At 36.0% G+C, this 14,571-nt stretch overlaps 1 protein-coding gene across 1 annotated transcript; it reads left to right on the top strand.

The window, feature by feature from the left end:
- Positions 1–804: 804 nt before the first annotated feature.
- On the top strand, positions 805–2,046 carry LOC138942485 (stromelysin-2-like). The gene has a single exon (XM_070312722.1). The coding sequence runs from the start codon at positions 805–807 to the stop codon at positions 2,044–2,046; it is 1,242 nt and encodes a 413-aa protein (XP_070168823.1).
- Positions 2,047–14,571: the final 12,525 nt, after the last annotated feature.

The following is a 14,571-nucleotide window of genomic DNA, read 5'->3' as shown; positions in this document are numbered from 1 at the left end:
TATCTCTAATTGCTCATCGAGTATCCTTCTTAGGAGACAAACGAATAATAAAATAGAAATAACAGAAAACATCCGTTAGATAACGCGCATCGTTGAAAGGGATATCTTTAATCGCTCATCGAATGTCCTTCTTAGAGGACAAACAAATAATAAAACAGAAATAACAGAAAACATCCGTTAGATAACGCGTATCGTTGGAAGGGATATCTTTAATCGCTCATCGAATGTCCTTCTTAGAGGACAAATGAACAATAAAATAGAAAAAACAAAAGAGGAACTCGAGCGCGTCCGCTAGATAACGCGCATTCCAAACGCTCGACGTCGAAAGAAACGCATTTCCCTCTCCCTCTCCCCACCCACCCACATTATTCGTCGCTGATAAAAATAGACGTCTCGCGGAACGCGCGAATCAATCGCGCTCGGCGTCTCTCAACAGTTTATCGCGTCTTCCCCGCTTCGCGCGATGACTAATACGAGGACGGTTCTCACTCTAGCGATGATGCTCGTCGCTACGACGGTCGCCGCGCCCTTCGACTCGGAAAGAATCGAGGCGCTTCGTTTTCTGCGCGTTACGGTTTTCTAAAAGACGATGGAGAATCACTGTCGTCCGATAACGCGACATCTCTGCGTCGCGCACTATCGCTGTTTCAAGAATATTATCAATTATCGGGAAACGGCGCGTTAAACGCCGTTACGCTTCACCTTATGCGTAAACCGCGATGCGGTCTCGCAGATATTCCCGATCGCGCGTATAGCCCGATCGCGCGAAAATGGCCGAAGACGCGTTTCGCATGGAATTTTCAGATGGCTAGCGAGGAAATCTCGCGAACGGCCGAAACGGCGTTCGCGTTATGGGCGGCGAACTCATCGCTAACTTTCGCACGCGACCCGTTACACCCCGATATATTAATATCGTATCGAACGGGCGCGCACACTTACGCGAATCGTCGAAACGTCGGTATTTGCCCGGCAGCCTTCGACGGTCCGGGAGGAGCCCTAGCTCACGCATTTTTTCCCTCTGGAACAACCGACTTCACATCGGAGATATACGTCGACGATTCCGAACCGTGGCACGTGTATCTAAACAAAAATCCTCCCGACACGCATCACTTGCTACAAACGCTAACGCACGAGATCGGCCACGCATTGGGTCTACAGCATAGTATGCGCAATGACTCTATAATGTTCCCATATATACCCGACATCGAGAATCAATTTCCAGTTAAGCTGAGCATAGAAGACATTCTCGCTATACAGAATCTGTACGGATCTCACGACGACGGAAACTATCCAACGGCGACTACCGCGACCACCGGGGCGCCCGCGACGACGAGCGTCGCGCCGACCGACCCAGCGCGCGCGGATCTCTGCGCATTACGACGCGTGGACTCCGCGCTAATAATGAATCATCGATTATATATAGCTAATCGCCGCAACATATGGTCGGTCGACATGACCGAAAAGCGTTACGGTAGACCCATGACGCTCACGGATTACGCGACGTTTCTACCGGCGAATTTTACGCGTCTATCCGCGTATCGAAGACCCTCGGGCGATCTCGCGCTATTCGCGAACGATTCGATCTACCTCGCGGAATATCCCAGTCTGAAACTAAAATCGGGCTGGCCGAGATATCTCCACGATATCGGACTTCCCCGAAACATTAAAATCAACGCAGCGATAAATACGCACACGGGACGAACCTACGCTATATACGACGATGATAAAGTCGCGGAAATCGACGAGTGTCACATGATAGTCATTAGACACGCTCCATTAAAAGATATATTTCCCGGAATTCCGTCCGCGATAACGTCGGCCTTCCGATACATCGACGGTAATCTATATTTCTTCGCCAAACGTCAGTTCTACGCCTTCAACGAATTTACAAATACCGTAACCTCGGCGGGTCCTTTCGATCTACACGCGCTCGGCATCGAGTGTCCTACGGATGGACTGCTAAGGCAATTGCACGATCTCCTTAGTCGCGTCTATCGTCTCAGCGATACGATCGAGAAAGAGAGAATCGACGATGAGAACGACTAGAGCGACCCTACCGTTATTTTTTAAAAATAGAATATATAAGAGGAAACGCGCGAAAGGGGAAGAAGCGATCTCTACGCGAATACTCGCGTAGATAGACACCCCTTTATATACATAAAGACCGTCCATCCATTAAGCGCTTCATTATTGACGGAGAACACCGAAGCTAACGCGCGAAAAAGAACAAACGAGAAAGAACGAGAAAAAACGAGCGACGATGTACGCGACAATGGGGGGACAACCGCAGCAGCAACACTCATTCGACGATCGATCGAGACTAACCGAACGAGACCGCGAAGATAGCGCGGAATACGCTAAAAAAGCTAAAATGGACAATAGGTAAGACTATCGAACATTTATTCGAACTAATAATTCGCTAACACCGTTTCTCTCATCGCTCATATCTATTTTTTAGACGAGATCGCGATCGAACGCCAAGACACGACGCGGACGTCTCGGTCGCGCGACCGCTCAGAATCTTAGGAAGACGCTATCCATTGACCAAAACCGCATATAAACATCTGGAAATTAGCGTTAACGTCAGCCGACCCTCTTTCGTAGAAATCGTCTTCGGAGATTGTCACGGCAAAGAGATCTCGCTAACGCCGGATACGTGGAAGGAACTGCTCGATCTACGACCCGCGCTTCTGTCGCACTTTCGCTCCGACGAGCGCGACGAGGCGCGCCCGACGCCAATACACATCGGACAGTTGACGCTACGATTCGGCAAACTCAACAATCTCCGAATACTTCGTCTCGAAACGCCTAAAATTCGCCTAGCCATATCAAAGAGCACCGTCGTAAATATATTAAATCTGGAACTTTGCGTCAACCGCATCGTTGCATCTTTAAGCGGTTTAACCGCACGCGTGGACAACAAGCTAACTTGTTTCCTCGACATCGCGGCAGGCGCTCGCGATAAGGCGCTTATTCCCGCGATGATACGCGAGAGCGATAACTTCGACCGCAACGATATAATCGATTGCGAACTGCAAGCTCTGCTCTTCGGAGAATCGTGATACGCTCACTCGCGTACTCGTATCATCGTATTATTAATATATTAAAAAATTTGTAAAAGAAAACAATAAAAACACCTCTCCTCTTTCGCTAGAACGACGATATCTCTTTATTTCACGACCTTTCGAAGATTCGCCATCTCGCTAAAGCGACAAGCGCGCTCGCGCTAACGCGCGCCTCGAGAAGAGGAGAGCGACGAGGGACGCCCCTCCGTCCGCTCGACCGCCCACCGACGATCCCCCGCCCCCTCGACGCCGGGCGCCCGCCGCCCGCTCGCGGATCGCGCGCTAGAAGCGGCGCGCCCCCCTAAAGAATCGCGACGGCGGATCGCGCGCTAGAAGCGCGAGTCGCGTCAAAGTCGCGAATCGGGAGGAACCGCCACCCCCCGAGCGCCATCTCTCGAGCGCTCTCGGCGACTCGTACCCACCGCTTCCCCTCGGCCGCGCTTCCCCTCTCACCCTACTTACCCCCCCATGCACCCGCCCAGCCCGCTCTCCATCCCGCGGGCGCCTACAAACTGCTCCGAAACTATCTCACTCTCTTCCTCCCCAACGATACCCTCTCTCTCACACTCACGCAAAACTGAGCCAAAACCGGCCATACTATCCTACTTATATGTATATATATACAGGGCGTCTCACAACCTCCGTACAATATTTTAATAGCCTATTCTAGAGGCAAATGGAGTAAAAAATCTTAATACAGAAATATCGAGGCTACAATAGTTTTTGAGTTATAAGTGATCAAAGTTTGCCAATAATATTGCGTAGAATTCGCGTCCTCAGGCTCGTAACTACATTTACATACGTACTGATCTGTCATCTGTTATTGCTGACAGATAAAATAAATTGATTTCCACAAAACTTCTCCGCGCGATGAAAACAAAAATAAACTTCGTTTCGTATAAAAATAAAGTTTATATTTTTATTTAAATTGTTGTGCCTCTAGCCGCTAAGGAAGAGGTCTTTCGGGATTTGTACGCCCAAAGGATTAGGATCCACGCTCGAAATAAGACACTCCCGGACGTTAGGTATAATTTAGTATATTTTGCAAGATTTAATACACTTTCACTTTTTCGCGATTATAATAGTCGGGCGCGATACGTACGGTACTTCGATACTATTACTGAGCGAGCGAGTAGCCAGCGTCGCACAGTGGGAGAAATCGGGAAATTGCGGCCAAAAATAGGTTTTTAACAATATTTTTATTTTACATAATAATGAACGAAACCTGTTGTATAACATTCTAAAATATTTGATAACCATTAAACATATTAAGTATTTGAAAATTTCAATAAAATTCTGTATATAAAAAAGTCGTATATTTTTATTATTTTTTGTGTGTGTACATTATGATAAAGTTCTAATTATTTTTAAAAATTAATTAATTGGGAATTATTTTATAAATAAATTGAATTTATTGCATATTTATGTAGAATCCACAAGAAAAGAAGCAAATCAACAACTTGCATGTCTGCTTTTTAAACAGTTCGTGAATGCGTAGCTGATTTGAAGATTTATATATGAAAAATGGTCATATTTTCAACACATTTTTTATAATGATAGACAGCAATAGACAGGTTCTGTTTTTGATAAAACTTTTCTGTAAGATCTTCCTTAAGAGTTAGTAAAAATCCCGTTTGCAAATATTTGCAGATGTGAAAGTTACGAATGATATAATCATGGCAATGATTCTGATATGACTCGATGAGCGCGCTCGGATCAGCCGTGCACGGTCGCGATTGACCGGGCGCGTGCATTAAAGGATATCTTTTAAATTTTTTAAAAGTATTGTATTCATTAATTCTGCCGTTAGGTGGCAGAAATTCTCGTTGGAACAAAACAGCGTTGAAACAAAACAGCGTTGAAACAAAACGGCGTTGAACGGGATTGCGTAATCGAAAAATTATTGCAGTTATATAGGTTATATAGTTAGCTTGTTAGATATATAATTATATTAAATAACAATTATATAGTTCGTTTTATTGAGAAGATATTAAAATATGGATGTCTTTGAAATAAGTCAAGAAGAGTTATGTGTTTGGCTATGGAGTGATACGCACAAACAAAAATGCAAGATAAATATTCTTATGAATAAACTAAAAGATAAATTTAATTTCACTGAAAACCAGTTGGCACAAATAAAACAAAAATTAAATACTTTATTTTTACCAGTATTTACTAGATGCTGGAATAATTCTAATAGAATGCAGCGAACGTTTAGAAAGAAATATACTTATTTTATGAAACAAATATTCAAAATTAAATTCAATTCTGTGACTCGTACTTGTTCTTCCGATTCATTACCTCCAACTCAAGATCCTACACGTCGAGGCCGGCCAAAGTTAAGTTATGAAAATTGTTCTGCTAGATCAAAAAGAAGACGCGTACAAGAGCTTAAATGCAATTATAATCAAGAAGCATTAGCCAAGGCAGTTTTGTTTAAAATCGATGAACCCAGGGAGAAACGTACAATTGACGAAGACCGTAACTTTTTAAATACAGTCCTAGCAATGTATATGGATTTGGGGATGTCAAAGGCAAAATATGAAAATCTTCGTTCATACAATTTGCTTTTATTCAAGGACAAAAACTATCCTCCATATGAAAAATTGAAATGTCTGAAGAAAGATTGCTATCCTGATAATATTACAGTAACGGAACGTGGTGCAAGTGTGCATTTACAATCCCTACTCGACCATACTGTCTACAGAATTATATCTTTGTTAGAATATTCGCGATTAAACAATCTTAATGGAAAAAAGCTAATTTTACATGGCAAGTGGAGCTTCTGGGCAACAAACGATTAAGCAAAGATGGAGTGTGGATGTGAATAATCAATCTCGCAGTAATCAAAATTATATTTCAAGCTCACTAGATGAATTATCCGAAACAGAAGTCGAACACATTGAAGAAGGTGAAGATGAGTCGGATAGAGCAGTCTTCATAATTTCGTTTGTGCCACTGAAAATAATTTCGGAAGATGATATTTTATGGATAAATGAGCGCCCATCATCTATACGATATTGTCGGCCCATAAAATTTGAATTTATTAAGGAAACATTTTCGATAATCTTACAGGAATATAATTTTTATACGGAGAAAATTCGCAAATTAGTTCCAACTATAATAACAAAAAATGAGATATCATTCAAAGTTACGCATAATATTAAATGTTGACGGAAAAGTTTGTAATGTATTTACAGATCAAAAATCGTCTGCATCTTGTAATATTTGTGGTGCTAAACCCAATCAAATGAATAATTTAAATCTTGTAATGTCTCTAAAGGAGAATGAAGAAAATTATAAATTTGGCTTATCCACATTGCATTGCTGGATAAGATTCATGGAGTGCATTTTACACATTGCGTATAATACGGATTTTAAAAAGAGTTATGCTTTTGGACAGAATACTAAAACAAAATAAGAAGAAGAAAATTCAACGTGAATTAAAATCGTACTTATCTATTAGTGTAGATTTCGTAAGACAAGGATACGGAACTACAAACAATGGCAACACAGCAAGACGATTCTTTGAAGAGCCGAAGAAAGTAGCTAAAATACTCGAAATTGATGTTAATTTAATTACAAAATTCGGTACTATACTGCAGATTTTTTCATGTGGCTTGGAAGTTGACTTAGATAAGTTTGAAAAATACACTATCGAAACTGCAAAACTATATGTGCAGCATTATAGCTGGTACAAAATGCCTCCTGCAGTACACAAAGTACTAATACATGGCAGAAAAATAATGGAAGAACTTTCTATATCCATTGGTCATTTGTCTGAGGAAGCTCAAGAAGCTAGTAACAAAATTTTTAAAAACGCACGAGCGCACAATAGCCAATTTTGTTCTCGTGTAGCTAATAATGAAGATACATTGCATTTTCTGCTGATTTCTTCGGATCCACTTATTAGCGCAATAAGATTAAAAAAAGATAAAAAGTTGAAAGAATTAACGCAAGAAGCAAAACAATTATTAAAGAATAGTATTTATAGTGAGTAAATTTTATGAATAGAGAAAAAACATATGTTTAAAATTATAAATTATACCAGGAAAATAAAAAAATTAAAAAATGTTTAAAAAATAATACTTATAATTTTATGTAGAGTTAATTTTTAATATTACATTAATGTACAAATTTACACATCTTTAATTAATTTCAAAATTTGGTACCATATTTTTGCCCCTCAAATTAAATACCCTTGAAATACACACATACACACACACATATGTATATATATTTATATATATGTATATAATATATAATATATATGATATATAATTTATTAATCCATAATTCATATATTCAATCTTTATTTAGTATAATCTGCAAAGTTCAAAGGCATTCGTTTATTTTTACAGATTTGACAGATTTCATTTTCATTTTCTCCCACTGTGCGTCGGTGCATCTCGCGCTTATTATATATCTTAATTAATTAGGTCGTTGATTAGGGAGGAGTGTGGTGTCCCTGACCGGAGCATGTCTCGTGCTCCGCTTGTCAGTCTGTCTCGTCAGCTGCTTACTCAGCTTCCGAGAACTTGACCGTGACTTCCTTCTCTTTAGTCACGTATCTTACTTTTATTTTATTAATATTACTTTACTCTTCCTTGATCTCTTTTCTAATTTTACTGCTTTGCTTTACTCAGCTCTTTCTTACACTTTTCTGTTTCACTTTATTGTTTTATCCTTTAATATATTAAGAAATTTGCTCGGGTTACAACAAAATATAATAATTAATCAACCATTTAAATTATTATTCAAGAAAAAATTAAATATTTGGTAATTATTTACTATAACGGACCCAGCTCCTGAGTAACTTTTCCTTATAACTTAATCGGCGGTCATTGTTTATTAAAAAGTTATTAACAAATAAAGCTTGAAAAATAAGATATTAATTTTTACATAAGTTTGTAATTTCCACGCAAGAAACGAGGTCCATCTGCATCAGAACCCTGATTTAAATGTGAAACAAGGTCTTTACATAATTAATATAATATTAGAAAAAATCAGTACACATAGGAATCAAAAATTTTATTTATTCTACAGTTGCAAATGTACTGTTTTCATCTAAGTGATACAATGTTGCCATTATTTCAAAAATCGATTTCAACACATTCTCTGTTTACAGGATGAAACACAACAATAGAGGGGGAGGGGGACTCACTACGTTCATGCATAAACTTTCCCATTCTCACAACAATTCTGGACTAAACCTTGTTTCGCATTGTAAAGTATATACATGAATACAGTGCGTTCCGCCCCCCCCCCTCCCCCTTTAACCCAAATCAAATTGTAGTTTTAAATTAGAAATAGGTTTGGGTTAGGTTATATCCTTCGGAAGTGGAGTCCCCCCACAGGGGGGACGGAACCCACTACATCCACGCATACACTTTCCCATTCACACAACAATTCTGGGCTGAACCTCGTTTCGCATTGTAAAGTACAATATATGCATGGATACAGTGGGTTCCGCCCCCTCTGCGAGGGGGCTCCATTTCCGGAAGATATAACCTAACCCAAACCTATTTCTTATTTAAAACAAAAATTTGGTGTGGATTACGTCGTATAACTTAAACCAAATTTTCGTTTCGAATCCAACTTAAACTTTAAATATCTCAAAAATTATAAGAGACCGCCGATTAAGTTATAAGAAAAAGTTATTCAGGATTAAGTCCTTGACAACATATATCAAGGTCAACGTGATTGGAACTGGGTCCGTTATAGTAAATAATTACCCAAAATAACATCGACGACATTGACATTTACGTTATAAAATCGAATGTAATATATGGTAACGGTTGAATTCGTTGACAGACAACAAAACGCGACCGCAAATATTTACGTGATATTCAATTAACACATAATGCTTGCAATATATCAACGCTTGCACCCGAAGTATTAGAAAATATCTTCCGCCATATAGATCATAGGAGCTTGCTGATTTGCCGATTAGTGTGCAAATATTGGGAAATAGAGATACAAAGATACCTGAGAATAATTTGGCGTAAGAAGGCGGATGCAATATTCAACGAATCGTTCTCAGACCATGATATACTGTGGTACATATTGCACATCATGTGCAACACGAAATCACCATTTAAGAACAATTTAATGGAAGATTATTACGACAAAGAATTCTTCAATAATCATAAATCAATTAATAAGAGGTATTCGTTCCGGGATTTGTTCCTTGATACTGAGAGATTATACAATTCTGTGAACCGATTTTCTTATCAGGGAATATGTAATTTTACATTAGTACGCAATATTGGTACTACAATTAAAATGTTCTGCCATTCTGATCATTTAATTGATCTGGAAATTAAAGGATTTCATCCATGTGTGTTGGATTGTTTACAATCATCTATAACGGTATCGTCATCATTAATTACATTAATTTAAAATGCTCTACAAAATTCTGAGAATAAAATTGATAGAAATTATAATATCTTCTAGGTGGAGGAATATTATGTATTTGACCCAGATTTTCCATCATTTTTTGAATGTGATGTCAAATTATTAGGAGACAAAGGAAGCTGCATTGATAAATTCCATTTTAGTGGTATCAAAAAAGTTGAAAAACAATGGATATATGTGAGTAAAATGGTTTCACTTAGAGCTTAAAATCAACTTATCTTTAACTAATATTATATATCTTTAACTAATATTTTTATATGCTTTTGTGGATTGTATAGGTATCGCATACATTTAAAAATTATGGACCCGGTCTAAGAAAAATTAGTTATACACACAACTATTCGATTCCTTATCCTCAGGCAGGCGTTTTTTATTACAAAGTTGCTAGAGCATATATATGTGCAAATATTTTTTAAGGTCATACATACGAAGATAAATAATTTGACTTATGAACACACAGACATATCAACATCAATTAAAATCTATCAATAGTCCAAGATACACTGTGCACTGCGCGTCAACCATTCGTTCCCTGAGGTAAAACCATTTTGACCGTATTTTTACCGAAAAGGGCATTAAAAAACATTGTACATAGTTTTGCTAAATTACATCATCTCACGTAAAAGTGTAAATACGTGATGGAGAAACATCGATGATATAAATATCATGTCTCATGTCGTTAATGTAAATGAGAACTTTAAATTGTGTTTAAAATTGCTTGAAGTTCATCAAAACTTAGTCTATTGATGCAATTGCAAGAAAAATTATTTTATTCACTTTAGAAATAAAAATCATTTTTTAGCAATAGATATTTTATGCAATAATTTCGATGGTTTCGATATAATGTGTAATTATTGCACACGTAAGGTGGATAGTGTTAAGACAATAGTAATTTTCGCGAATTTAAAATATTTTCGAATTACGTTCCTAAATGTTCCTAAATGTGTCGTGTGAAACGATCTACTTTCGCGATTTAATATTTTATTATAATAAAAATATTCTATTAATTGATATTTTTCACTAACTTTTTTTCTAATTATTAAATATTATTAAAAATATATATTCACTAATGATTTCATCATAAGTCTTAATTTTAGTATTGGGAAAATTATTATATTGATTCACACTTACTTGAGGATAAATACTCCATTTCACCTTGCACGTCATTTGCGTCTCACGTTGAGATACGTATGCGGACTTTTATAATCTTATCTTATTAATCAGCGGTCAGTTACAGCGATTGAAGCTTTACCGTGCAAACATCATTTTTTGTTAATCGCGCATGTGCCGTCATGCTGTTATCATAATATATTGCACGATTTAATGTAACTTTCTATTATGTGGCACAATCCAGTTACTACGCGGTGTGCAATAAACAGTCAGAGAAATACAATCGTACAAAATTGTCTCATTTCGCGTTATCGCTCGTGAAATTATCATTTTGTCAAGAAACTGGATGTCGATAATCAGAAATGATTGTTACTCATCGCGCTTTTTGTGCACAGTTTAATTAGCCGATGATTAGTTTAGGTTATTTTCTTCAAAATCATGCAATTAGCAGCAAATTAAGCAATGTTATGGAATGTTGACGTATTCTGTAATATATAATATAAAAACGTACATAATTATATAATTTTTTTTTATTACATTAGACTTATTTATATGTTATTTTCAATTTATAATATATAGCTAGTAAAAACATAATTTATCATTCTCTATTTATATATATTTAAATACAAATAAAAAATTTTCTTGTTCAATTAACATAATTTATTGTTAAAATGCAATTGCCATGTATCGTGCATTTCCGCTATATAATATTTATCAATTTCCTTAACTTTTCTAATTTTGTTCTTATTTTAATTTTTTTCTCCTAATTCACACGTACTGGTGTATGTTTCTTTGTTGAAGAACTTTATAAATGAATTTTATAAACTTCATAAGCGTACAGTTCTCGAGAAACGATAAATTAATTAAATATTTTTATTTTGTGTCGCGTAGATGGACGAATACTTTTAGAATGAAAGTAATGACATAAATTTGTTTTTTAATGAATAATCTATATATACATAAAAGAAAATAGAAAGAGTGATGAAAAGAAAGAGTTTTGTTGAAATCACAAGTTTTTGCAGGCATATTATATAAACATGAATTCGTGTAATAAAATATTTCTTATATTTCTTTTTCTCTTTCTCTCTCTCTCTCTCTTTCTCTCTCTCTCTCTCTCTTTATCTGGCGAATTTATATAAAAAAAAATAAAATTTATGATACATCAAATACGATTGAATCGGATTTCTCATGAGACAAATATCGAACCAGCCTTGCGTGGAACGCATGTCGCGTGCAATTTACGAAACGCGCACACGACTTGCAGAACTATCTGCCTATGCGCTGCGCTTTGCGTGCTTGCGCGGTTTAAAGTCTGGGACGAGAAACCGACGAAAAATTCGTGAATCGGTTCGCCGGCTGTTTTGTTTGCGTCGGATGTCTCGTGAGGAGAGGGACGAGGGAGAAAAATCAGCTTAGATAGATGGACCCTGTGATGTTCAAGTCCTGCGAATCGAGACGATCCCGAGGAGGACATCGGTGAAAGAGGATGTTATGAATCTTCCTACGCGAACTGTGCGGAAATGACATAATGGAAGGAAGTAGAAAGGAGATAAATGAGTTATAGAGAAGAGTATAAGCTTGTTTCGTTGTCAAACACGTTCTGAAAAGTGAAAACGACGTTTCACGTTTACCGAAGATGCGCGAGATGATAAAGTTATATAAAAGCATGATGATATAAATTTGATCGTAATGATCGAACGATATTATAATCAAAGAAATCTTTAATTTATAATAATTTTAGATTATTAAATGTAATAATTCGTGGGTATAAAAGAAATTTTAAATTCATAGAATTGTTAAGCTCTTTTATGGATATATAATAATTAAAAAATTAATTTTAAAAAATTAAGTTTTTAAAGAGCTTAATTAAGAAATTAATTTAATAAAATAAAGTTTTTAAAAAGTTTAATTAAATAATTAATTCGAAAAAATAAAATTTTTAAAAAACTTAATTAAGAAATTAATTTAAAAAAATAAAATTTCTAAAGGGATTAAACTTTTTTCACAAAACGTTTAAAAGTACTAACGGATTTTTCAAACATTATCTTTTTTTATATTCTAATTGATATATAAATAAGAGGTTCTTGTATGCTTATCTAAACATACATACTCTAAACATCAACGTGACATAATTCTTATTTAGATTAATTAATATCATCTGTGACATGTGCTCAAATTGTGCGACTTTTATATTTCCTGTTGTTATCTTTATTATGTTTCGTTATCATTCATTAATGTAGCATATTAGAAGTGTTACAATATTCTTTTTTTTTACATGGAATTTTTTACATACTGCAGCAGCTGCTCGTCGAAAACACGAGGAAACTACGCGGACACTACGACAGGATGCGTATCCTTTCTCAAATTTTAGTCCTGAAAAACATCTTACCTGACCATGTACCGACCTGCTGCGATCGATACAGCTCGACAGTCCGTTATTGCTCCTTCACACAAATACATGACCGACTAATTCCGAGCAGAATATACAAAGCACAAACGGGAGAATTAAATATGCACAGGATGCTGTTAATAGAGCGGGACATGAATGAAAAGATACTTTATTTTCGCTACGGTTGTAATATCTGATCTTTCATCATTTTCCGGAAGTCACACATCTATGTGTAGCCAATTTTTTAAAATCAATTTAAGAAAATAGGCGTTATAGATGCAAAAATTTGAATAATTAGACAAGACAGTTAAATAATATAAAGAAAAGTGTGTTTAATTAATTTTATTTTCGTCTTACATATATTAGACTTTTTATGTTTGTGAAAATTTCTCTTTCTCTCTGCTAAGTTTTTGTTAAAGTGACTTAAGAAATCGTTTGGTGATAATTTGCTTGAAAAATATATGCTGGTTATGATTAATTGTAATGCGGGTGCAAGCTTTGAATGGTTAACTTTGGATTTAAATTTATTCCAGTAGCTATTTCAGAGCAATGATTCTTTTTCTTGATATTAATAGAAAATAAATTTTTATAACAAACAAATAAAAATAGGCTAAGGAGCGATATCAAGGGACACGGTAGTGTCTCGCGCCAAGTCATGCGCAGCAACAGCAAGGCGTACCGTGTATCTTCACCCGAGCTGATCAGTTGAGAGTAACTGAAATTATCAGATTTCAATAATGGCTGGACTGATTGAGATCTTACTAGGCTTAATCGATAGCTTGGGTATTAATTATATAACGAAAATATCTTTATTTTCACTCTACATGTGTCGTGAACGGCCATATTATGATGCAAAGTCACAATGTGGAAGTTCTCACTTAAGAAACGTCGACGTCGTCGACGATATATATAGTAAGTCGACCACATGAAAATGTACTTTTCTAGCTTTACACACAAGATGACGTTAGTTGAAAATTAAAGTTATCGATAATGCATGATACTGCGAGCACAATTACCATTTTGATTACTGTCGGTAATAAATACTGCGAGCACATTTACCATTTTTATTACTGTCGGTAATAAATATCAATAGATATAGAATATGCATGTGTACGGGATACATGTGCACGAAAAACACGTGCGTGAGGGAAAAGGCAGCCATTATCTCCCGATCTTCCAAAGACCAAAGAACAGGATTAGTACTTTGTGCTTTATATTAATTTCACAATTTTATTAATTACTTATAATAATAATTATCTATGATAAGATTTATGTTATTACAAATACAAGTTTCTAGCTTTTTATTTTAATATATATGTTTATTTTCAGAAAAATTTGGTCAAAATAATTTTATTTAATCTTATACCTTCAGTACAAATTTGTAAAAGTTTGGTTACTAATTCGACCTTAATTTTTTCAGTATGATAACATATTCACATATGATTTAAAGTTGCTGAGAATTTTGGATTACTGACGAAGTATTTAAATATAGAGATTATTAATCAGACGTTTACAAATTTATATTGAAATGTAAGATTGAAAGTAATTATTCTCAAACAATAAAAAATATATTTTTGTTCTAATCTTTAC

This window comes from Polyergus mexicanus, unplaced genomic scaffold (assembly GCF_030449975.1).
Source record: "Polyergus mexicanus isolate NDT 795.1 unplaced genomic scaffold, iyPolMexi1.0 SCAF_22, whole genome shotgun sequence".
NCBI lineage: Eukaryota > Metazoa > Arthropoda > Insecta > Hymenoptera > Formicidae > Polyergus > Polyergus mexicanus.
The sequence above is the reverse complement of the archived record's forward strand: the minus strand, read 5'-3'. Positions and strand labels throughout refer to the sequence as shown.

Bases quoted from the DNA above. Each gene is read 5' to 3' on its own strand.
- LOC138942485 (XM_070312722.1), top strand. From the start codon at position 805: ATGGCTAGCGAGGAAATCTCGCGAACGGCCGAAACGGCGTTCGCGTTA.